This window comes from Mytilus galloprovincialis, chromosome 10, assembly GCF_965363235.1.
Source record: "Mytilus galloprovincialis chromosome 10, xbMytGall1.hap1.1, whole genome shotgun sequence".
NCBI lineage: Eukaryota > Metazoa > Mollusca > Bivalvia > Mytilida > Mytilidae > Mytilus > Mytilus galloprovincialis.
This window is the reverse complement of record NC_134847.1, coordinates 53499645-53519697: the sequence shown is the minus strand read 5'-3', so window position 1 is coordinate 53519697 and position 20053 is coordinate 53499645. Positions and strand designations below refer to the sequence as shown.

Sequence of the window (20053 nt, the reverse complement as noted above, 5' to 3'; positions counted from 1 at the left end):
AGGCGGTCAATTCACTGTACATAGGAGCTGGACCTATTAATCTCAATGAAATATTAAAGACATCATGTTATTCTCTAGATAATTTTATTTTTCTGCTGTTAAGATTTATGCCACATTGACATGATATATGTCTCAAAATGAGCACATTTACAAAAGTGCAGACATCGGAAAACAAATTTATCGAAGGTCGTTTAAAATGAAAATTGTGCTTTTTCCTCAAGTTTCTTTTTTTTAAATTACTAACCAAACATTCTGAAATCCAAACAACAAAATATGTACACACACACAATCTACATTTTAACAGCCTAACTTCAGTCAGAGAGAAGTCTTCAAGTTATAAGACATATTAAACTGAAGAAAAGAACAATACATTTTAAAACCTCAATGCTGTCTAATTCCCTCTGATAAAAAATCTCACTTTAGAGAAATATTGATTAAATTTTCATTATGTCTATGATATTTATGTTCATAATTCTGACAAAAACAGTCTCACATCTGCAGCTTCTAACACCTGATACAGTTAGATCAATACCAACTGCTTTGTAATAGAACAGATTTCTTGTGATAGTCAAATCAATGCCTAAGTTTCCACTATTCCATGCTAAGTATCAACTTATCTATGCAGGAGAGTCATCAACCTAAGCTGTCTAATAACTAATCAGATTCAGTCCAAACTCATGTTTTTACAACTTAGGAGACAGTTATAACATTGTATAACCATCAAATGAACTTTATGAATTTCAAGACACAACTACAATTATACCTTTACAAATATGATAGCCTCACATCTTTCATTATACCATATTGGTAACATACTAAGTTCATCAATTTTTACAAAAATCTTTCATTTATAAAATCAACCGAACACATCTTGTCAGTCAAAACATTTCACCTGCTAACATGTTCAGGGATTTCTTTTGCAGCGCATATTATTGAAAGATATATAGCAGTTCTTCTATTAGGTCATACAATATATTCAGCTATTATTCACCAGGATCCATTAAAAGGCATCAATTAGCAAACAGTTACAGTGTTCAGAATGAGATCGTACTCCTTCGCTTGGGAAAAGAATAAAGACAAAATCAAAATTTTAAAAAAATTAGGCTGATTCTCTAATAATTTTGATTGCCATATGGCCTAAATTTGGTGTATTTGTTTGTATAATTTCCTAAAACTAATGTACCATACAGAAGTACATCATAAGAGTTATCGAAAATGGGTGGCCCAAGGAATTTGACCAGCAAAATTTGCAAAGGACCGACAACAGTTTTGATATTTTGTAATAGAAATGGTAGTGAAGACCCAGCATCTTTACTTCAGGGGCCACCAGATACAAAAAGATTTTGAGAACTCTGACATCTGCACAAAGGTGGCCTATGATTGCTGAAACATTTTGTAACAGGTAAAACCCAAACTTACCCCTGCCATTGTTTTGATATTGTGTAGTGCATTCTGTGCATCTAATGCTGCCTTTCTTGTATAAAACGTAACAAAACAACAACCTGAAAAACAGATAATTGAAAAATTAAATATCATATTGGATAAATTTTTAATTTTGTGTCAGAGAAAGGATATTTATGGGTTCTTTAGTTAACAGCAACACCTCATAATCTCAATTGCTACATCATCTGAATGTGAAATTCAAAATTCCATTAAAAATGAAAAGTGTAAAATGTTTAGCATCATTGCCCTGTGTGCTATTTCCACCCTCAAAACCATGAAACTTGCTATAATTCTTATCTTTGAAAAGGGTCTACCATAATCTTTGAAGTTACATGGGTTTGCCTTTACTGAACAAATTACAATTTTAAAGAGCTTTGAAATATCATATATGGCTAGCAGTTCTTTTGAAAGTATTGGTTCTTCACTTCAAAGAATGTTGGTGAAAACAAGAAAAGGTTTCAGATGTCAATGAGGACAAATATTAACAACAACCTTTGATTGCAGAATAGGGACAGTTTATTTTTTTTAGATCCTTTGGGCCAAAAGTAATCTATATTTTGGTCAGAATTAAGAAATTATGTCCAATATTTCCCAATAATACACCAATGTATGCAGTGGTATGCAGTAAATAATACAATAAGTTCATCTAGAAACTAAAAGTGTCAAATTTCGAATTTGAAATTTCTTTCTGGTTTGTTTTGACATTTAAATATTAATTTAAAAAGCTCATTTTTGTCATCCACAATACATCTTGATAAACATACAGTAATTACGATGATAAAATGTCAAAACTTTGAAACATAAGAAGTAATACGTTACAAGTGTGACAGGTTGTGATTTAGTGACTTTTAAATATACCTTCCTGGCCCCAACTTACATGCTATTTGTGACTTTTATACCTTAGTAAGAAATTTAGGTATAAAATTTACGAAAAGTTTGTTTGTGTTTCAGAATAATGAAGAAGATAATTCAAAGATACAAATGACAATAATTATCTACAGTTATACTGATTTGGCATAGGAATTGCTATTGTACAGCATAACATCCAAGTAATGTCAGAAGGTATATTCAAGAAACCCAAATTGTAATGTTGCAAATACAAAATCATTGTATAGGTCCTCTGAATTTTAGTGCAAATTATATACTTGGCTAATGATCATAAACACTGGGCATTGGATTCCAACTCTAAATGGGACTAATTTACCAATTCTATTATTATTCAATTCATCACACTCATTGACAAAGATGTGCAGGAAATGTAACATTGAACCAGTTACCTTATGTTGAAAATTCTACTATTTTCACCTGTTATAGTTATACAACCAATATAACCTATTACCACACAATGAAACTGACAGCAATGATACAATGGATGACAATAAAAACAACTCTTAAAGGTTAATGTACAAAGGGCTAGAGATGAAGGAAAGTTTTCTTTCAAACAAAACACTTCATTTCAAAAGGCAAAAATTGAATATGACCTTCAAATTAGGGTCGCAGTGACCAACCCATTTTAGAATTTTAAAAAATGTAATTTTAAAAATCAGAAACATAAAACTTAAAGGAACCAATTAAATAGACAGACAGACAGTCTTTTTCCAGTCTTCCTGAAGTGAATCCCAAAAGAAGTTTACAAATTTGCTAGAGTAGACCTCAAGGGTATCTATCAATACATGTGTATTTAATTGGACTCCTACCCTCCTGCAGTATAATACATGTATATTCTAAGGGATGTGTCTTGCTGGCTTGAAAGTAAGGACCAATAGTTCTTTGCAAAATCTACCTTTTATATTCCATTGCTAGGCCATCTTTCTGGTCCTAGCAAAGATGAACTATTTTCCTATAGGCAGTCAAAATTTTACTCCATGACTTTAAAAAACAATTAGGTGGGGTTAAGAGGGCTGATTTGATTAGAAGAACATTTTATAACAGAGAGTAAGTAAGTTGTTGTTTGTTGACAAATCTGAATTAAAAAAAATGCTACAAAAAATTGTTTACAATTGTAGTATTATATTAGTCTGAAATGAACAAGAAGTAAACAAATGACACTTACAAAATGATTTATCTATCTTTTAAATTATAATGAAGATAGGTGTAAAATTTTAAGTGTGATTTCAAGATAAAAAGTCAGATAAAACATAAACATGTAAACACATTATTGAAGGTCATATGGTGATCTATGCTTGTTTTAATCCCATTCCTTTGGTCTCGTTTCATTAATTGTCTCGTAGAATAGTTTCTATATATAGACTAGGGTTTTCTTTTAAAAACACTTTTAAACTTTCCTCTTGCAGAATGACAAAAAATATTATTGGTAGGTCTGCACAATTTTAAAAGATTTGTTTAATATCATATCAAATCAAAGTAACAAAAATCTTGAATTTAAATAGTATTGAAAATTGTCTAGAAAAAATAATTCAATAAAGGCGACAAACAAAAAAGGTTGTAAAAATTTCAGGAAACATTAATGTTTTTAATTTGTCCTTAGCGGCGTTTTACGTTTCCGCAAATTGGCATTACTTTTCCGCAAAAAAAAGATGACGTTTCCAGAAAAAAAAGTTTACGTTTCCGCAAATAAATATCTTACTTTTCCGGAAAAAAAGTAACTATTCCTGAAAAAATAAATTATTGCTTTTCCGCAAATAATTGAGGAATACCTGTTGATCGAAAGCAAAGCCATAATATAAAATAAATATTAAGTAAGTCAAAGGTCATCATAACATGCAAGTAAAATTCATCATTTAAATCTATGAAAACGTATGTTCAAAAGTTAGCACTAATCAGAAATATCTTGATATGAGTTCATAAGTCAGTTCTGGCAGAATATTTGTAGCCAACACGCCGTACAAAGTCCACAGTAGTACATTCACCGTTTACAAGTTTTGTATTTTGTTCAAGAAGGAAGTCCATCTTCTCCTTTTCACATTCCCAAACGGGTGCTTTTACAGTTAGAGTTCTCATCTTTATGTAAGATGTCGTTTGCAGTTTCAATAACACATTGATAAAAACAAAAATGTTAGGATGGCTAGCGTAAAACTGCAGGGCATGAAATCGGCACTATTCGTGTTTTCGTAACAGCAGTATGCATTACACATTCAAAGTCATTATGAACTACCTCGGGCTGGAGAGTTATTCTTCGGGTAGTGCACACATCAATAAGCCGATCCAACAGTTTCGTGTAACATTCCTCGGATTTAAGTGGAAGTAACGCAAATACAAGACGAATGTAGTTACCATTTTTACATCCATGTATCGAATAAACTGAGTTGGTAGAAGAATTTCGGACAGGATTTAAATGTGCCATCTATGAAAATATCAGTCATTTCATTACATAGACATACCAAGTTGGTGAAACATGAAAGTATAACGATTCCTGAATCAAAATCATTGACTAATTAAAAGTGAAAATAAGTTTCAGTTTTGTTAGTGTTCAAATCTATTTGTCTTAATGTCTCGTGAATTTCTAATCTACATTTAGGTAATTTTGGAAACTGCTTTCGCCTGTCTCTGTATAAGGACATAGCAACATTTTCCAAGTCAATATTTATTCAAATATTTATAATTTACCAGGTAAATTTCCGGAAAAGTAATAAATACAAATTGCGGAAACGTATACTTTAAGTTTGCGGAAACGTAGCATTGCCGGACTTTGAAAAATTAGCGGAAATGCAATACGCCCGTCCTTAGGCCAAATTAAAATATATGTGTGGTTCCAGTAACCCTACCTTCCCTACTTTTTCGCCTCAAAAATAGCCTACCCTTAAGATTTTATTGTCTTTTTTCATTAAGCACAGTAAAAAGTCAGAATGTTGCTCCCAATGTAAAAAAAAAACAGAAAATAAAAAAAAATCCCTACCTACCTACCCTAACTTCTTTTCATATGTAACTCGCTGGAACCACACATACTTTTTTATTTGGCCTTATGGGAAAAACACTCTAGTCTATAACTTCTCTCATAATTTTTAATTGTTTTCAAGTAGTCCTTATTCAATCTTACAAATCGGTCAAATAAAAAAAACAATAATTATTAAGACACTTGGAGATAAATATCTTAATGCTTTATCTATCGTAAAATATCATGTCAGGTCCTTATATCTTAATAATTCTAGACAAAACCTTGCCACTGGGAATATTCTATAGGCTTTGTTCTACCCATGTCACCTAATTGATTGTGTAAAATATATCTCTACATCAAAAAGATACCTGTTAAATTATTTAGCAATCAATCAGAACCTATTGATTCTATAAGGTAAAATAGTCGAGATTTATTTCAATATATCACCTGTCTTGCAATGTACTATTCTCAACAAGAAAAGGGACCATGATACAATAGCTATAGTTATATAGACTTTGTGGGAAGATCAAACTGTTGACAGATTCCAAAATTCATCCCTTTATCCATACCTGTTCCCACCTTTTCAAACTTGTATCTTTTTTCTACATTTTGTACATAGTTGCAATTGAAAATGTTGTATAACTTGGGAGGTAATAAAACCTTGGTCAACCCTTCAAATGTTTACAAATATTAGTAAAGTACTTTTCATATACATGTACAAAGTGTCAGGAATAATCCATATGACTGCCAATCACCGATATCTCTAAAAGATACTTTTCAAAATTGATAAGACTGTATTTAACCATACATATCATGCATATTTTTCAAAAATATGTGTCTTATTTTTCAAAATTTCAACACAACTTGAAAGTTAATTTCATTTGATATCCCAAATCATATTACCAAGTACTTTTACACCCCTCCTTGCTGTATTTCAGAGTTCGCGAAATCTTTTTTTCCCTGGTGGTCCTTGAAGAAAATCTACTGGTCCTTACTATTAATTCTATTGAAAAATACTAAAATTGTGTCAGTTCTACGCAAAATTTTGGTGGTAAAATCCTGAGGACTGTCACTTTTCGCGAACTCTGGTATTTAACTATTATTCAGAGAGTAACTCAGAAAAATGCATCCATTCATACTACATGTATGCTATATGACAGTCTGCAATGCATTGTCATCAGAGTAAGACGAGTGAACACTTAAGACTACAGTACATACAGGCCTAGAAAGGAAATGTAGGCCAACAATGTTATCACCTGACGTAATATGTCATGATTCACCCAATAGTACTTCAGTATTGTAGGGGGATTATACACATAATCCTACTAACCATTTGCACAATGTGGATTAATGGGGGAAAACAGTAGAACAAATGATCCTTAAAGTCGTAAACATGCTTTATTACCTCGTTCTACACAGTTAGCAGTAAAACATACTTTATTACAGAGTTCTATACAGTTAACGTTTTGTTACTTGTGTATGGAGAAACAAACACTGCATGATTTCTAAACATATGGTCAACAATCCGTAGAAACTTGGCAACAATAATAAAATTGAGACATAAAAATTATACTGGCTGTCAATCATTCAATATAAACTACAAAAAACTTCATTACTTTCATAAGTGAAGTTGAATTGCTAGGATCAAAGAAGAATAGTAAAGATAAATAGGCACTGCATGCAATTCACTATTTTAAGAAAATTGGCCTCCCATTTATTACTAATAAACATAATTATCACAGAGATTTCCTACAACATCTACTTCTAGGCTGAAATATTCCAGACTCTTTTTATTCATTTAATAGTAATAAGATTAGATTACGTAATAAATTTCAGACCAATTTTGTCCTTTATTGGCTAATTTAATTTCCTCTTCATGTTCTCAAGTGTAATCCCCATAGATTTTGTAAATTTGAAATAATTCATAAACTTTGTCTACAAAGTATGCATGGTTAATCTTCAAATCTCTATAATTTGGTACTTCAAAACTATTTTCAAATAATAGAAGTAAAGCAAATGCACATCTGAAAATTCTAAAAGTAGACTTGTCATGCCTCCAGTTTTCAGCAAAAAAGAATAGAAAACTAAGTTTATAACAAATCAAAATGTCTCTCACTAAATACCGAATGTAGAACATATTGATTCTTTTCAATTTCTTAACTATTAAATTTTGTTGCTTGCTGACAATCTAACTGTTTTTTTAATGCTTAGGCCTATTTTCAAATCACAATTTAAAATTTAATTGTACAACATTTCTTATTCCAATCACAGTGAAAATCTGATTTCAACAGAACACTCCCAGTACTTGAAAACAAGACAAACATTCAAATCAAATTAAATAAAAAAAAAAGTCTGACTATTTCTTTCAATCTGAGACAAAAAATGGAATTGTGTTTTTTTCGCCAATTGTCATCAGATTTTTTTAAGCATAAAATGTATACTCAGCAATGATCGAATAGAAGAATGATCAATAAGACCTTTTTAATGTACTAGACAATATGGATTTGTTGAAAGACATGTTTTATAATCGGTTGGTAAGATTGATTCCTCCATTAAATCGGCAAATTGCTTGTCAATCCCAAACTATACGAGTCCTGTATGGTATTATTAAAGTCATACTGAAATAATTGGGTTAAACAAATTATGATGAATTTGGTTGAAAAGATAAGCTGTGACTGCTGTTTAAATTGTAAAGCAATTGCCTTCTGAAAACCTAAAGGAGAAAAGATGGTGTTCTCAAATTAGATTGTCTCATAACATTTACAACCACTAGAAACTGAGAAAATTTTAAAAATCCCAAACATAAAGTTTAAGCCACTTATTGTTCATTTTACAATGCATATGATAAAATAGAGAATGGAAATGAGGAATATATCAAAGAGACAACAACCTGACCAAAGAGCAGAAAACAGCCTAAGGCCACCAATGGGTCTTCATTACAGCAAGAAATCCTGATATGCCTTCTGGTTCCAGGATCAGTGAATTCTCGATATAGTTGTAACATTTGGACAATAAAAGTATAGCGTGTAGACAAACTGCAGTCAGCCAGGAAGTATATACATCCATGAAGGGTAGAATTCGTTCTGAAAATCTGAATCTCTATTCACCTATATGAAGATGTCACATTTTACCACCTAGTAATAATCATTATCAAACTACGGACAAACAATAGGTTAACCTTACTACACAAGGAACCTTGAGACACCTACAGATAATAGCTATCACATAGAAATCAGGTGTAAGTGACATAGGTAAATATCCACATCACTATAACTAACCTCCCTATGAATATGTTTGTGTTGCCATGAACTTTTATGATTCCATCAAGAATATGACATCTTTTAGTACTAAACTGGACAGCCATGATAGACTGTGACAGTTATATCATATGTGTATAGAATATACAAACTGGACAGCCATGATAGACTGTGACAGTTATATCATATGTGTGTAGAATATACAAACTGGATTCAATTTTGCAGTATATTGTTGTTCATATAAAGTTAATACTTGCAACAGAATACAAATAGAAATAGAAAACACTTTCACAAATAAATCTAGAAACATGACTGCAAAAACCACTTCAAATTAGTCTTGAAAGTGAATTGTATTGGTTTAGAACACGTCTTTTAAATACAAAACCAAGGTCTGATACATTTAAGTTTTAACAATGTAAAAACCAGCATATCAATTTTAAATATTGCAAACAAGAGTCTGTGCGCAGTATAAATTGCTGGCTTTTTACAGACACTTTGAAGATTTCAATTTGGTGATTCCAGAGGCCTATTATCAAATCTTTCTAGATATTTATAAGAAAATGATGAAAAAATCTAGCCACATTATGATTAAGCGGAAAATGTATGAGAGGCAATAGGAAAAGCTAGTTTTAGCATTACCTTTACTCTGTCCTGTTAATTTATCACGTAACACATTTAATTGAAACACTGGTCCAAACTCTTCAAACATTTTCCTTATTTCATTCTCATCCATCGACCGTGGAATCTGACCAACAAACATTTTAATTGTATCAGGGTCTGGTTCTTCTCTATGGCCATTCTGAGTTTGTGAATTCATGATTTCTGAAAAACAAAATTAAATGTTTTATGAAGTAGACAAATATATAAATAAAGAGCATGTAACTAAGGATAATATTTCAGAACAAATGTAACTAATCTTTCCAATTTAAAACATTACTCCAATGACGTTAGGCTAAACTGAAGAATTTAAAAGTAGGTACTTGGTGTTTTCTTTTCTGAAATTCAAATATGGAATTGAAAATGATGTGTTCCTTTGAAAAGGCAATAAAATCTTTTGTGAAGTACTAGGCATTTGACATCAAGCTCAAAAAGAAACCAATATTTTATGTTTTGACAATTTGTACCTATCATTTTGCCTTGATTTGTTTGCTTCTCTTCTCTTTTCACTACAACTCTTATTTTGTTTTGATTTGATTAATATGTTCTCTCAAATCATCTATTTTTTGTTTCATAATTTTTTTTAAGGATTTTAAACAAAATTTCTTAGAAAAATCTGTCCTGTTTCAGTCTATTGTTTAGAAGGAAGTTTAAATTTACTGGAAAACAAATATGATCTTCAAGGGTATTGTAAACAAACACAAATTTTCCAATAGGAAATTATTTTTCTTATAAAATGAATTCTAGAATAAGCTTGCAACTATAATGAAATATGAAACAGTATTTTTTTGGTTCAAACTTTAAATTTCCTATTGTTTCACTTCTGTTTCCAATGGGTTTTTTATATCATTATACTTCACACAGGGAAAAGAAATGGGTTTCTATACGTTTTTTCCCTCACCTAGACAAATACTTTAGCTGCATAGTAAAAATACTTGAATTATCTATCAGCCAAATTCCAAAGCAATTAATACATTATACAAACCTAACATCTTAACCGATTTTTTGATAGATATTTTCCAAAGCAGATAGATTAATAACATTAAAAATCTTATGAAGAGCACCTTGGTTAGGAAGCAACTTTAAGTATGCAACTATTAAATAGCCAATGATAAAAAAACAGCTTTAAAATCGTTTTCAATTATCAGTTTATGATCTATCTCTTAACACCTAATTATTTTGTCTGTTGGAACCATTCCTCAATAAGCTTTTGAGAATTGAGAATGCTGTAGATCTGTATTTGAATGGAACATTAACAGATACAACTAAAACATAGCATGGCGAGGTATATTTTGTGTTACATGATCAGCCTAATTACCATAACAGATGACTATCTTTTTACTCTTGTTAAGAGGTAAACAGATACATCTTGCATGTCTTCTAGCCCTGTTCAATCATCTGCCTTTATCTTATATCCTTATCAAATCTAATTACAAATTTTAATGGTTTGAAGTCTAATCCAGAACCTTGCACAGGAAGACCTTTCTCTGTTTTAAAGTAAAATAACATTTTTTTTTAGTAAGTCTGTTAAGAGGAGAGATGTCTCAACCTCGTATTAATTCGTCTAGAACACCATCATTCTTTATAAATAACAATTTGAATCTAAAAGCCATTACACTGTTATAGATCTAGTGTATTTCCCAGTCACTAACTAAGTGCAGACAAACTGTTATAACATGAAAAAAAATCTTTTACTTATTTTTATATCATATAACTTGACCGTAGTCTGTGAGGGTTTTGGCTTTTCTGCTTAAAATGTATGTCCCTTTTGGTCATATACTCCTAAAGTATTTATAAATCAATGGCTTTCAAAGTAGTATTTGGCCAAAATGTGAAACCAGAGAAAAAAATTCTTTTAGATCAATGTGACAAGAACAGTTGTCTACAACTTGTGTTGGCTTCAACTGTTTTTAATATTTTTGATATTTTTATCTACTTGGAGGATTCCTGTCTGATTAGCACTTCAACAGTATCTATTATCACTGAATCTAGCTTCCAATGCTTTCATGTTCAACTTGTTTGTTAATAAATATACAAAATGTATCTCAATGGTAAAATGTCTTTACTCTAATGATACATGTATCAATTTTTTTAGTCCTTAAAAAAAAGTTTAATTAGTTGTGTTAATAACACTAAATTACCAAATCAGTAAATAATCATAAAATGCAATTTCCATTAGAAGAATTCCCCTAATTTTAACTCTGGATTTAAAACTTTTTTTTAAATTAGGATGTCCTGGACAATTATTATATAAGTTACAAAATAATATGTGCAAAATGCTTCTTTTTTTATCAGCTCCATATATAATGCAAAAAATAAAGTCTTCTGATAATGACTATGTTTGAACTTGATACTGAAGATCTATGTAAGATTCTATCTTTCCTCATTTCTCAGATAAACCAAAGCATTCTGATTTGAAATGAGCTTTTGAAATTCACTATGGTAATATTGACTTCACTGAAACTTAATATGGTACACAAGTAGAATAAGGAAGGACCTAATTGAAACTCTCACAATTTCTGATAAAACAGTTGTATTTATCCTAGAAACTAGAGGTTTTTATTATGAACATGTGGGTGCTCTCAGTGACTTCCTGCTTAACAAGATATTTGCTAACATACAAGATTTTATCATGGTAATCCTGATGTTAGATGAAGTCATTATGTAATCCCTTCTACCCAGAAAAATACACTGCTTGAAAAAAGTATAGCAATTAAGTTTTTTAATATACTAAATGAAACTGAAAAAAAAATAATTCTGCAAACATTATCTAGCTAAGTCTAGTAAGACTGTAAATAAGGGAGATAAAAATGAGTGCTTCAAAGTACTCATTTTGAAGTACATGTAAGGCCTAAAATAAAATTTCATTTGTTTGGCATTGCCGCCCGACCCACTGAAAAACTTGCCGCCCAAATAATTTTATTTGCGTTTCAGAAATTTATTTTTTTTTATTTAAAAAAATCGAAATTGTGCCGGAAATTGATCGTATCCGCCGAGTTTGTTCCTGGATTTACTTATCGCAAATCATGATCTTAAAAGCGCTTGCCTTACACTGTATTGGGAGCAAACATTTAAATGACATGGAATAGAAAAAGTCTGCCAAAAGTAATGTCAAAGAGGCGGCAGGGGAAGGCATCTCCCCATGCTGCAATGCATTGGTTAAGGGAGATGGATTTTATCAAAAATCAAATTTCAGCTATTCTTTGAAAGAAACGTTCTGAGAGACCTTGTAGAGGACTCAATTTTATCTTTTGTAAAGCAGAAACAGATGATTTCTGCTTGACTTTGTCGCTTCATAAGTTAGAAGTTTTTCACCGGGACATCACAGAACAAATATGCGTGGCTCTTACCTTTTGATGAACTTATTAAATATTTGAAATTTATCATTGACAAATTTTCCCTTGAACCAGAGAACAACGTATCTACTATAGTCAGAACCACAATGATGCATTCAAGATAATTATGGCTGTAAGCACCAAAGCTTAAAGACCATAATGATTTACAGGTTTATAGTAGTTTTGTACCAGTAGATGCTCATGATGCTAGCCTGGTACAAAACATACATATTTTAAAGACTAGCATCTTGTGTCAATTGAAGTACTTCCCCCTTTTCTTGCCTTTCTTCTTAACATGAATAAGATAATTCTTAAAACATAAAAGATACTGACAGAAACATATTTATAAATGTATCCAGTGTACTAGTGATGAATAAAATCCCCTCCTTTTCCACAATTCTAAGGGCTCATTAATTTATCTGTATTCATGTAATGCATTTCCAGATTTCTGTTAATCAAACAAGCATTACAACCCATAATTTATTTATCTGCAAAAATTGTCTGTCCTGATGCATATTTCCATTTTGAATTTATCATACGTTTTAAACCTTTCCCTGAAAAACCTTGCACTTGCACTTGGATAATATTAGTATAAACACCATGTCTATTTGTGCCAACCTTCCAAATTTTTAATATTTTGCTATCCTAATTTGGAACAGATCCTTTATCCTCAAAACTTATCAGGAAGTAGGCATGTTTGTATGGTAGTTTGTCACACCTTACATGTATGATTACTAGCCTCCAGGTATTCATGGTATTGGTTTGAGCCCTAGTTTGGCAGTTGCAAAATTAAGGTTTGATTTTCATATCAGATGTGATAAGGTTAGTCAGTTTCCTCCCACAGGTTGGCATTTTCCTTCAAGTACTACGGTTAAGTACGGCACTAAAACTGACTGCCATGAAGTTACCCATATGGTGTAGAAAGTGATGTTTATAAAACGAAAGCAAAGTTTTAAATCTTTGTCCATTTGTACAAGGAGCCGTAGTGGTTGAGCCATTTAACTTATGGGAATTTTACCAAACTGTGACCACAACTTCAAGATGTGACATCAGGGCTCTGTTCAATGGGCAGTCCCACAATAAAAGTTCAATTTTCACATCATACATTTTATATGGTTAATTTGTCAGTTTCCTGCCTCAGTTCTGTGTTTTTTTCTGGGTACGTTGGTTAACTTTGCCAATAAAACTGACTGTCTTACGTGAAATTATCCATATGATGTAGAATGTGACATTGATGGTTGACCCCTTTCAAAGAAACCACCAGCATGTACACACAACAATGCTGCAATGCTTTAGACAACATTGATCTGGAGACTTCATGATTTACATGTATAAGGTTTTTAAATGTAAAAAAAAAAAAAAAAATCCCTACCTACCTACCCACCTGCTGATAGTGTGGGTCGGCAATGCCAAACAAACAATTTTTTAAGGGTGGCCTAATAACTTTTTTGTACTGAAAATTATGCAGTTGATATTTTCACCAGTATTGTACTTGACAGTGATATTCTTTCTGATCAACTGCTGAATGCAGAAGATCGCCAACAATTAAATCTGAGAATAACATTGTGTCGTATATCTGATTGACAAAAACAACTTCTACAAATAGCTGCTATTAAACCAGTAAACATGGTAAAAGCAATACAGGATCAGAGAAGGCTTTTTTATGATTTTGCCTATAAAATACCAGACCTTATTTTTTTCAGAAAGTGCAATGTAACAGTAAACAGACATTTTTAGGGCCTAAAAGCAGAAAAGGCAAATTACTGTTTTAGTTTGATTTATACTGTAGATATGGGGAGAAGGGCACAATCCAAAAGCTAAGTTATGTTATTTTTCACTTTAACAAGGCAAAACAATTACAGGTTTGATATTTCCAAAAATGGAGCAGGTATGGTAATTAACGTATCAAAATTTTAAGTTTGAATTCAAAGATAATGGTTGACAGACACAGATGATGATAAAAAAAAAAGACCCCCCCCCCCCTCCCTCGCCTGAAAATAGACTCCTGGTTTATGGTATCAAACCCAAATACCAGGATCACCACTTAACTGCTATTATAAACATGCTAAATATGACCATAATTTATTTTGGTAAATAGGACTACAGTATATTTTATTTTGGCCAAAAAGAAATAATGCTGCCACTGATTTATTCTTAAAAGAAAATATCGTAGAAAGCAAGACTAAAGGTCAATTAGGAAACATATCTATATCATTTCAAGCTTCAATGAAACCATCTGAAATCTATAGACAAAAATACAGAAAGTGTGATATCATGGATATGGCCAGGCCACTGTAACCTTACTGTAAATCTGATGAATAAAAAGACGATTTTTTTAAAAAGAGTGAATGGTGCAAATCATTGATTTTCAATCCATGTAACCAGATAAGAATGGACCTAGCCATTGGATTTAAAAGGCCTTAGGGCAATATAATAAGAAAGAACCGTTGTATGAAGAATATTTGTTTATCCCACAGTGTTATATCTAACAAATTCTCATATTTCTACACAATAATATATAATATCCCCCTATGCGTCTTTTCAATGTTCTGTGTATTTAAAGTTCGATATAACGATAAATATTCATTGTACAAATTGGTATTCTTTAATATATCTTAATTCTTTGTATCTTTAACAAATGTTTTATCAAATTAACTGACTGAAAAGCTAAACCCATACCACAAATGAATTACTCATGATCAATGAACCTAAAAGATTTAACGGAGTTACCCTACTATTCTATGTGTAGAAGGCTCTCATACAATCTATTAAATCACAACAGTGGTTTCACAGGTTTATGTTCCAAAATTTGCAACTAGATAACCAAATTTTGTACTTGACAAAAAATATCTATTTAAAATTATATAATTTTCATTTAGTTATCTGTCTGTTTACAAGTAACTAGGTCTTTCTAGAGTTCAAATATATTTTGTTTTTTATATATTTATTTTAGGACTTTATATCAGTTTTTTAAATGCTATACAAAAATGTACATGTATATTTATTAATTGAATCAAGTAAATTAATATTCCAAACTGCCTTTGACCTGCTGAAGTTGTCATTATAATGGATAATTTACACTTGATTATTGCATGAAATTTATTGCTTATATTCATAAGTTGAAATAATTCACAAGGTTCAAAACAAGATGAAATTTTAGGTAAAAATATACTGATTTAGAACCAATAATAATTTTATAGGCTTAATTCTTTTGAAATTTACTAATAAATCCAAACTTTACATGCAAGGGTACTAAAAGCTGTGCAATAAAATTTGCAAGGTTTTCAGTTGTAGAACTTCAGAAGTAGCTCATTCACACAGGATTGTGTAACACTTTCACTACTCATGCTACTGTAATAAGAGTACTCATATATTATGAAAGTGCTTAGTAAACTTTTTGTTCACACTTCAACCTAAGTAATTGAATTAATTTATAATTAATATTTATTAATGCACACATGTAGGTATGCTAAATATACCAATGTAGATTTACCCCAAGGTATGTCAATGTCAATTTCTATAAATCACATTATATATATTCTGAATACATGCTGCATGTTGTAAATAAAAAAAGCATTGGAAGTACAGTATAAATTGTTTATATATATAAGGAAAAACATTTGCATATTATAGACCTCTCTAATTAACATAAAATAAATTACTAAGTATAGTAATAGTTATTCTTAATATCTGTGATATGAATAAAACAACAATAATTTGTGACAATGAGTGAGAACAACCCATTATATATGTCATAACCTGGCAGAAATAAATGTCAAATTGATTGTCTCTCACCTGGGAAGGCAATACACAAAAATGCAATACACCAGGGAATACTACATGTGTCAAGTTCTAAATAACTTCGAAATTGATGAATTTGGCCATCTTATAGCAGTTCATTGAAGAAGAAAAAATACTAGAAAAAAATAGATGAAAGCACGTGGTTTTAAACCTCATTGTTTTCATTCTATCTAGAAAGGTGTGCAGACGAATTTATAAAAAAAAATAACTTTCCTTCTTATGAAATTTTACGCTCATACAAATATTTTATTTAAATAATAAAATTTTGGTTTTAGCAAAAATTATTCGTTTCATTTTGCTACTACACATTGGTTTCAATTCATAAAATCGTGACGAAAAACTGCGGGAAAATTTCTAAATAGTGAAAGCGCGATGACATTCACTTCAGAAAATCAATGTGGAAAAGAAAGCCACTGTCAGTTAAATTGCAAAATTCGATCGGACTTAAAAATTAAAATACCCTTGATTAATAGTGTCAATTATGTGATAAATAAACAATAAGCTTACCTATTTCCACGTGAAAACACACACAGACAAGACAGTACAAACACACAACAAAATGGCGGACTGCAATACCCACAATCCAACTAATCCTATAAACAGTAGCGAACACGTGGGGGAGATTTTACCTTGCGACTAATCACCTTTTCTGTTACGGTAGCGGATATTATTGATTGTCAAAAACGATTGTTAATATACAAAGGCACTCCTAATATCTTTATTGGCTAACGGCATCGATTTCATTGTTTCTTGACGATCAAGAAATCCCTGCAATTATCTGGAGCTATTAAATGATCCAAAATCTATACATTAATAATAGGTGAAAAGATAGCGAATGCACGCTACGGAAGCAGATTATTGAATTTAATTAGAATTAATATTTTTGAGATCTGTATCTTCATTTTTCTATGCTTAAAACGAAAAAAAAATATATTAAGAATTCCAGGAACTTTAAAAAAAAATCAGTGCAAGGCGTGTTCGATTAATACTGCAGATCAAAAGTCTTTTAAAAGGAAATTCCCTGACTAAACTATGATTATTTTCTAAATATTTTTTTTTGAGAACTTCGAAACGGTAAAACAAATGGTGCTAACGTTACCCATATTTCTTTATATTTAAAAGATGTCACATTTCTAGGCGACACGGACGTCAAAGAAAACCCCCTTATGTAGAGTCTAGTTATAAAAAAAGGATTTATAATATCTTATCTATTGGTGCTTGGTACATAACTTACAATAGTTAGGATATCTTGTTAACATCTGGATTGCAATGGTATCCGGACGTTTAAGGGTAAGCTGTGAAGTTATGCCGGACATAGTCCTACATCAGCAATTAAAACTATAAAGAACCCACACTATATAAGTAAAACACTATGTGTATACATTATCACCATGGTTTTCCAAATAGGTGTCAAATATGTACGTTAACATCAGATTTGAGACAATTAACTGCATCCTTTAGAACTAAATAAATATGTTTTACTGATGGATCAGATTGTTAATAATAAATAGCAATACAAAAAGTGATCATGGCAAACATTTGCCATTGGAAACAAACAACTTCTAAAACAAAATTGATCCTTCAAGTTTACATTTGCAACTTTTTTTTATTGTAAATGAAGGTCTTCTAGGGAAAAAAAATTAATGTAGATAAAATATAGTTCTTTACCAAAACTGCCATTTGCATAATAGGAATATTTGATTCTATAATGATATTTAAAATAGATATATACGAAGATGTGGTATCATGAGTAGCAATGATACAACTGTCCATTCAAGTCGCAAGTTGTATAAGTAAACTATTATAGATCAAAGCACGGCCTTTAACACAGAGCCTTGGCTCACACCGAACAGTAAGCTATAAAGGGCTTATGAGAAGTGACAGTGTAAAACCATCCAATCAGGAAAACCAAGGGTCTTATCTATGTATTCGGACGTGCAGACAAACAACTGATTACAAAACACAATATAGACAACTTAAGATTGGGACTATATGAATGAGGTCCTTTCACTGAACAATATAGAGATTGATTACGTTTTTTGATACTATATCTCATTGAATTTGAGAAAAAAAATATTCAGCTCTGCACCCTCTGTTTGATATCCCTTGAACTATTGTTAGTAATCGATAAGTTGTAATATAAAAAGAAAACTTTACTAAAAGAGGTATCTTCGAGTTTTCATCATTTTGAACTTTCATCTATATGTGACAGCACCATGCACAACATCACATTAAAAGAGTGTAAATATCTTGATCTCTAAGTTTATACACTACTCCCTGCAGAGTTGGTTTATCATCTATTTGTGCTCCCTGCATGTAGAGTCTGTTGCTCATTGTTGAAGGCCATACGGAAATAATAGCTGATATCGTCTATGTCCTTTGGTCACTCTATGAATGGCAATAATGGCATATCTTCCTACTTTTATATGTCAGACGTTTTCTTACTGTTGCTCAGTCGTAAGTTTTCTTATAATGGTTTGTGAACTTTAAATTTGTTTCTCTTCTCTTTTGGCTTTGGCGATGTCTATTCTTCTTCGATTTATGGTTTTCGATATTAGCGGTGGAATGTTCTTTATTATTGATAGAATCTGTTTTACTATAGCTATACTCTGTGGGAAGGATTTCATTTTGTGGGGTCCTTATTGAGTATCTATAGAGTAATGAATATTTAGAATTTACAAAATGGAGGTATATATACGTATTTTGCACAATCAAACACATGCTCTGGGACGAACTAGAACTAGAAAGTAAATTTCAGCGATACAAATTTATTTGAAATTGGTCTTAAAGAAATCTAGAGGCGACTTTTTTTTATTTCATTGAATTTTACCAACTTATGATTAATTAGATAACTGGCAACCCTCGTTGTTTGCCTTAGTAGTTGCCTTCTTGTCACATATTAAACATTCCTTTTGTAATCACACTGAATTGTGATACATCACATGATAAAAATATAAAATTTTCAACCCATAAAGATTATTTTCCTAATGGTCATTTTTGTTGCTAGTGATTTAATCAATCATAAGTTGGCAAATTCAATGAAATAAAAAAAATATTTAAACATCTAACTTAAAATAAGGTTAAGGGGAAAACTTTGAAAATTATAGGCTGTGCAATTTTACAAAAAATAGAAATAATTTTACAATCGATACATTTTTTGCATATTTCGCAAATCTTGTACTGAAATTTAATTTTCTGTAGAGTTTTGGAATGGTATAAATATGTCGAAGCCTTGAACTCTCTTTAAAAGAAAAGAAGACATAATGATTAAATATTGTTTTTATTGGTATTAATATTGATTTGTTATCAGTAAATTAAAAGCAAACTAAATATTATTGTTAAATACATATACATGTCCATACACGGATCTACAATATGTCGATACCTGTATCTTCGCATTGCACAATGTCATGTATTTCTCTGACTGTTTATGACGACTTTAAACTAAATCAATTTGATGTTGGTTGTGTACTGATTGATAATTTAGTCTTATATGAATGATTTTTGTTGTTGGTTGATGTGGTTATAAACTAGCTGTCAGTAACTGCGAGTACTCTCAGATATCTTTTTGTGGTTGGGATATACAAGTAGCCGGCTACGTCCTCTCTGTGTAGTATATCTATTTGAATCCATCTGATGAGTTAAGCCTTCAAGGCAGTCAACTGATTTTTATAGTTTGTTCTTATGTTGTACCGGTACACCACTATTCGAAGTTAGGGGAGGGT

At 31.1% G+C, this 20053-nt stretch overlaps 1 protein-coding gene across 16 annotated transcripts in view; it reads right to left on the bottom strand.

The window, feature by feature from the left end:
- Nucleotides 1–16987, bottom strand: part of LOC143047834 (CUGBP Elav-like family member 1) — a 65289-nt gene extending 48302 nt beyond the window's left edge. For 15 of the 16 annotated variants that reach the window (XM_076221115.1, XM_076221118.1, XM_076221120.1 and 12 more), the window contains exons 1-3: nucleotides 16836–16987; nucleotides 9175–9357; nucleotides 1420–1502 (exon numbers count right to left, since the gene is read on the bottom strand). In XM_076221115.1, the coding sequence (XP_076077230.1) occupies nucleotides 1420–1502; nucleotides 9175–9352 (261 nt within the window). In that variant the 5' untranslated portion in view covers nucleotides 9353–9357; nucleotides 16836–16987. Of the gene's footprint in view, nucleotides 1–1419; nucleotides 1503–9174; nucleotides 9358–10510; nucleotides 10638–16835 lie in introns of those variants that run through there. The other variant, XM_076221116.1, reaches the window with a different exon arrangement.
- Nucleotides 16988–20053: the final 3066 nt, after the last annotated feature.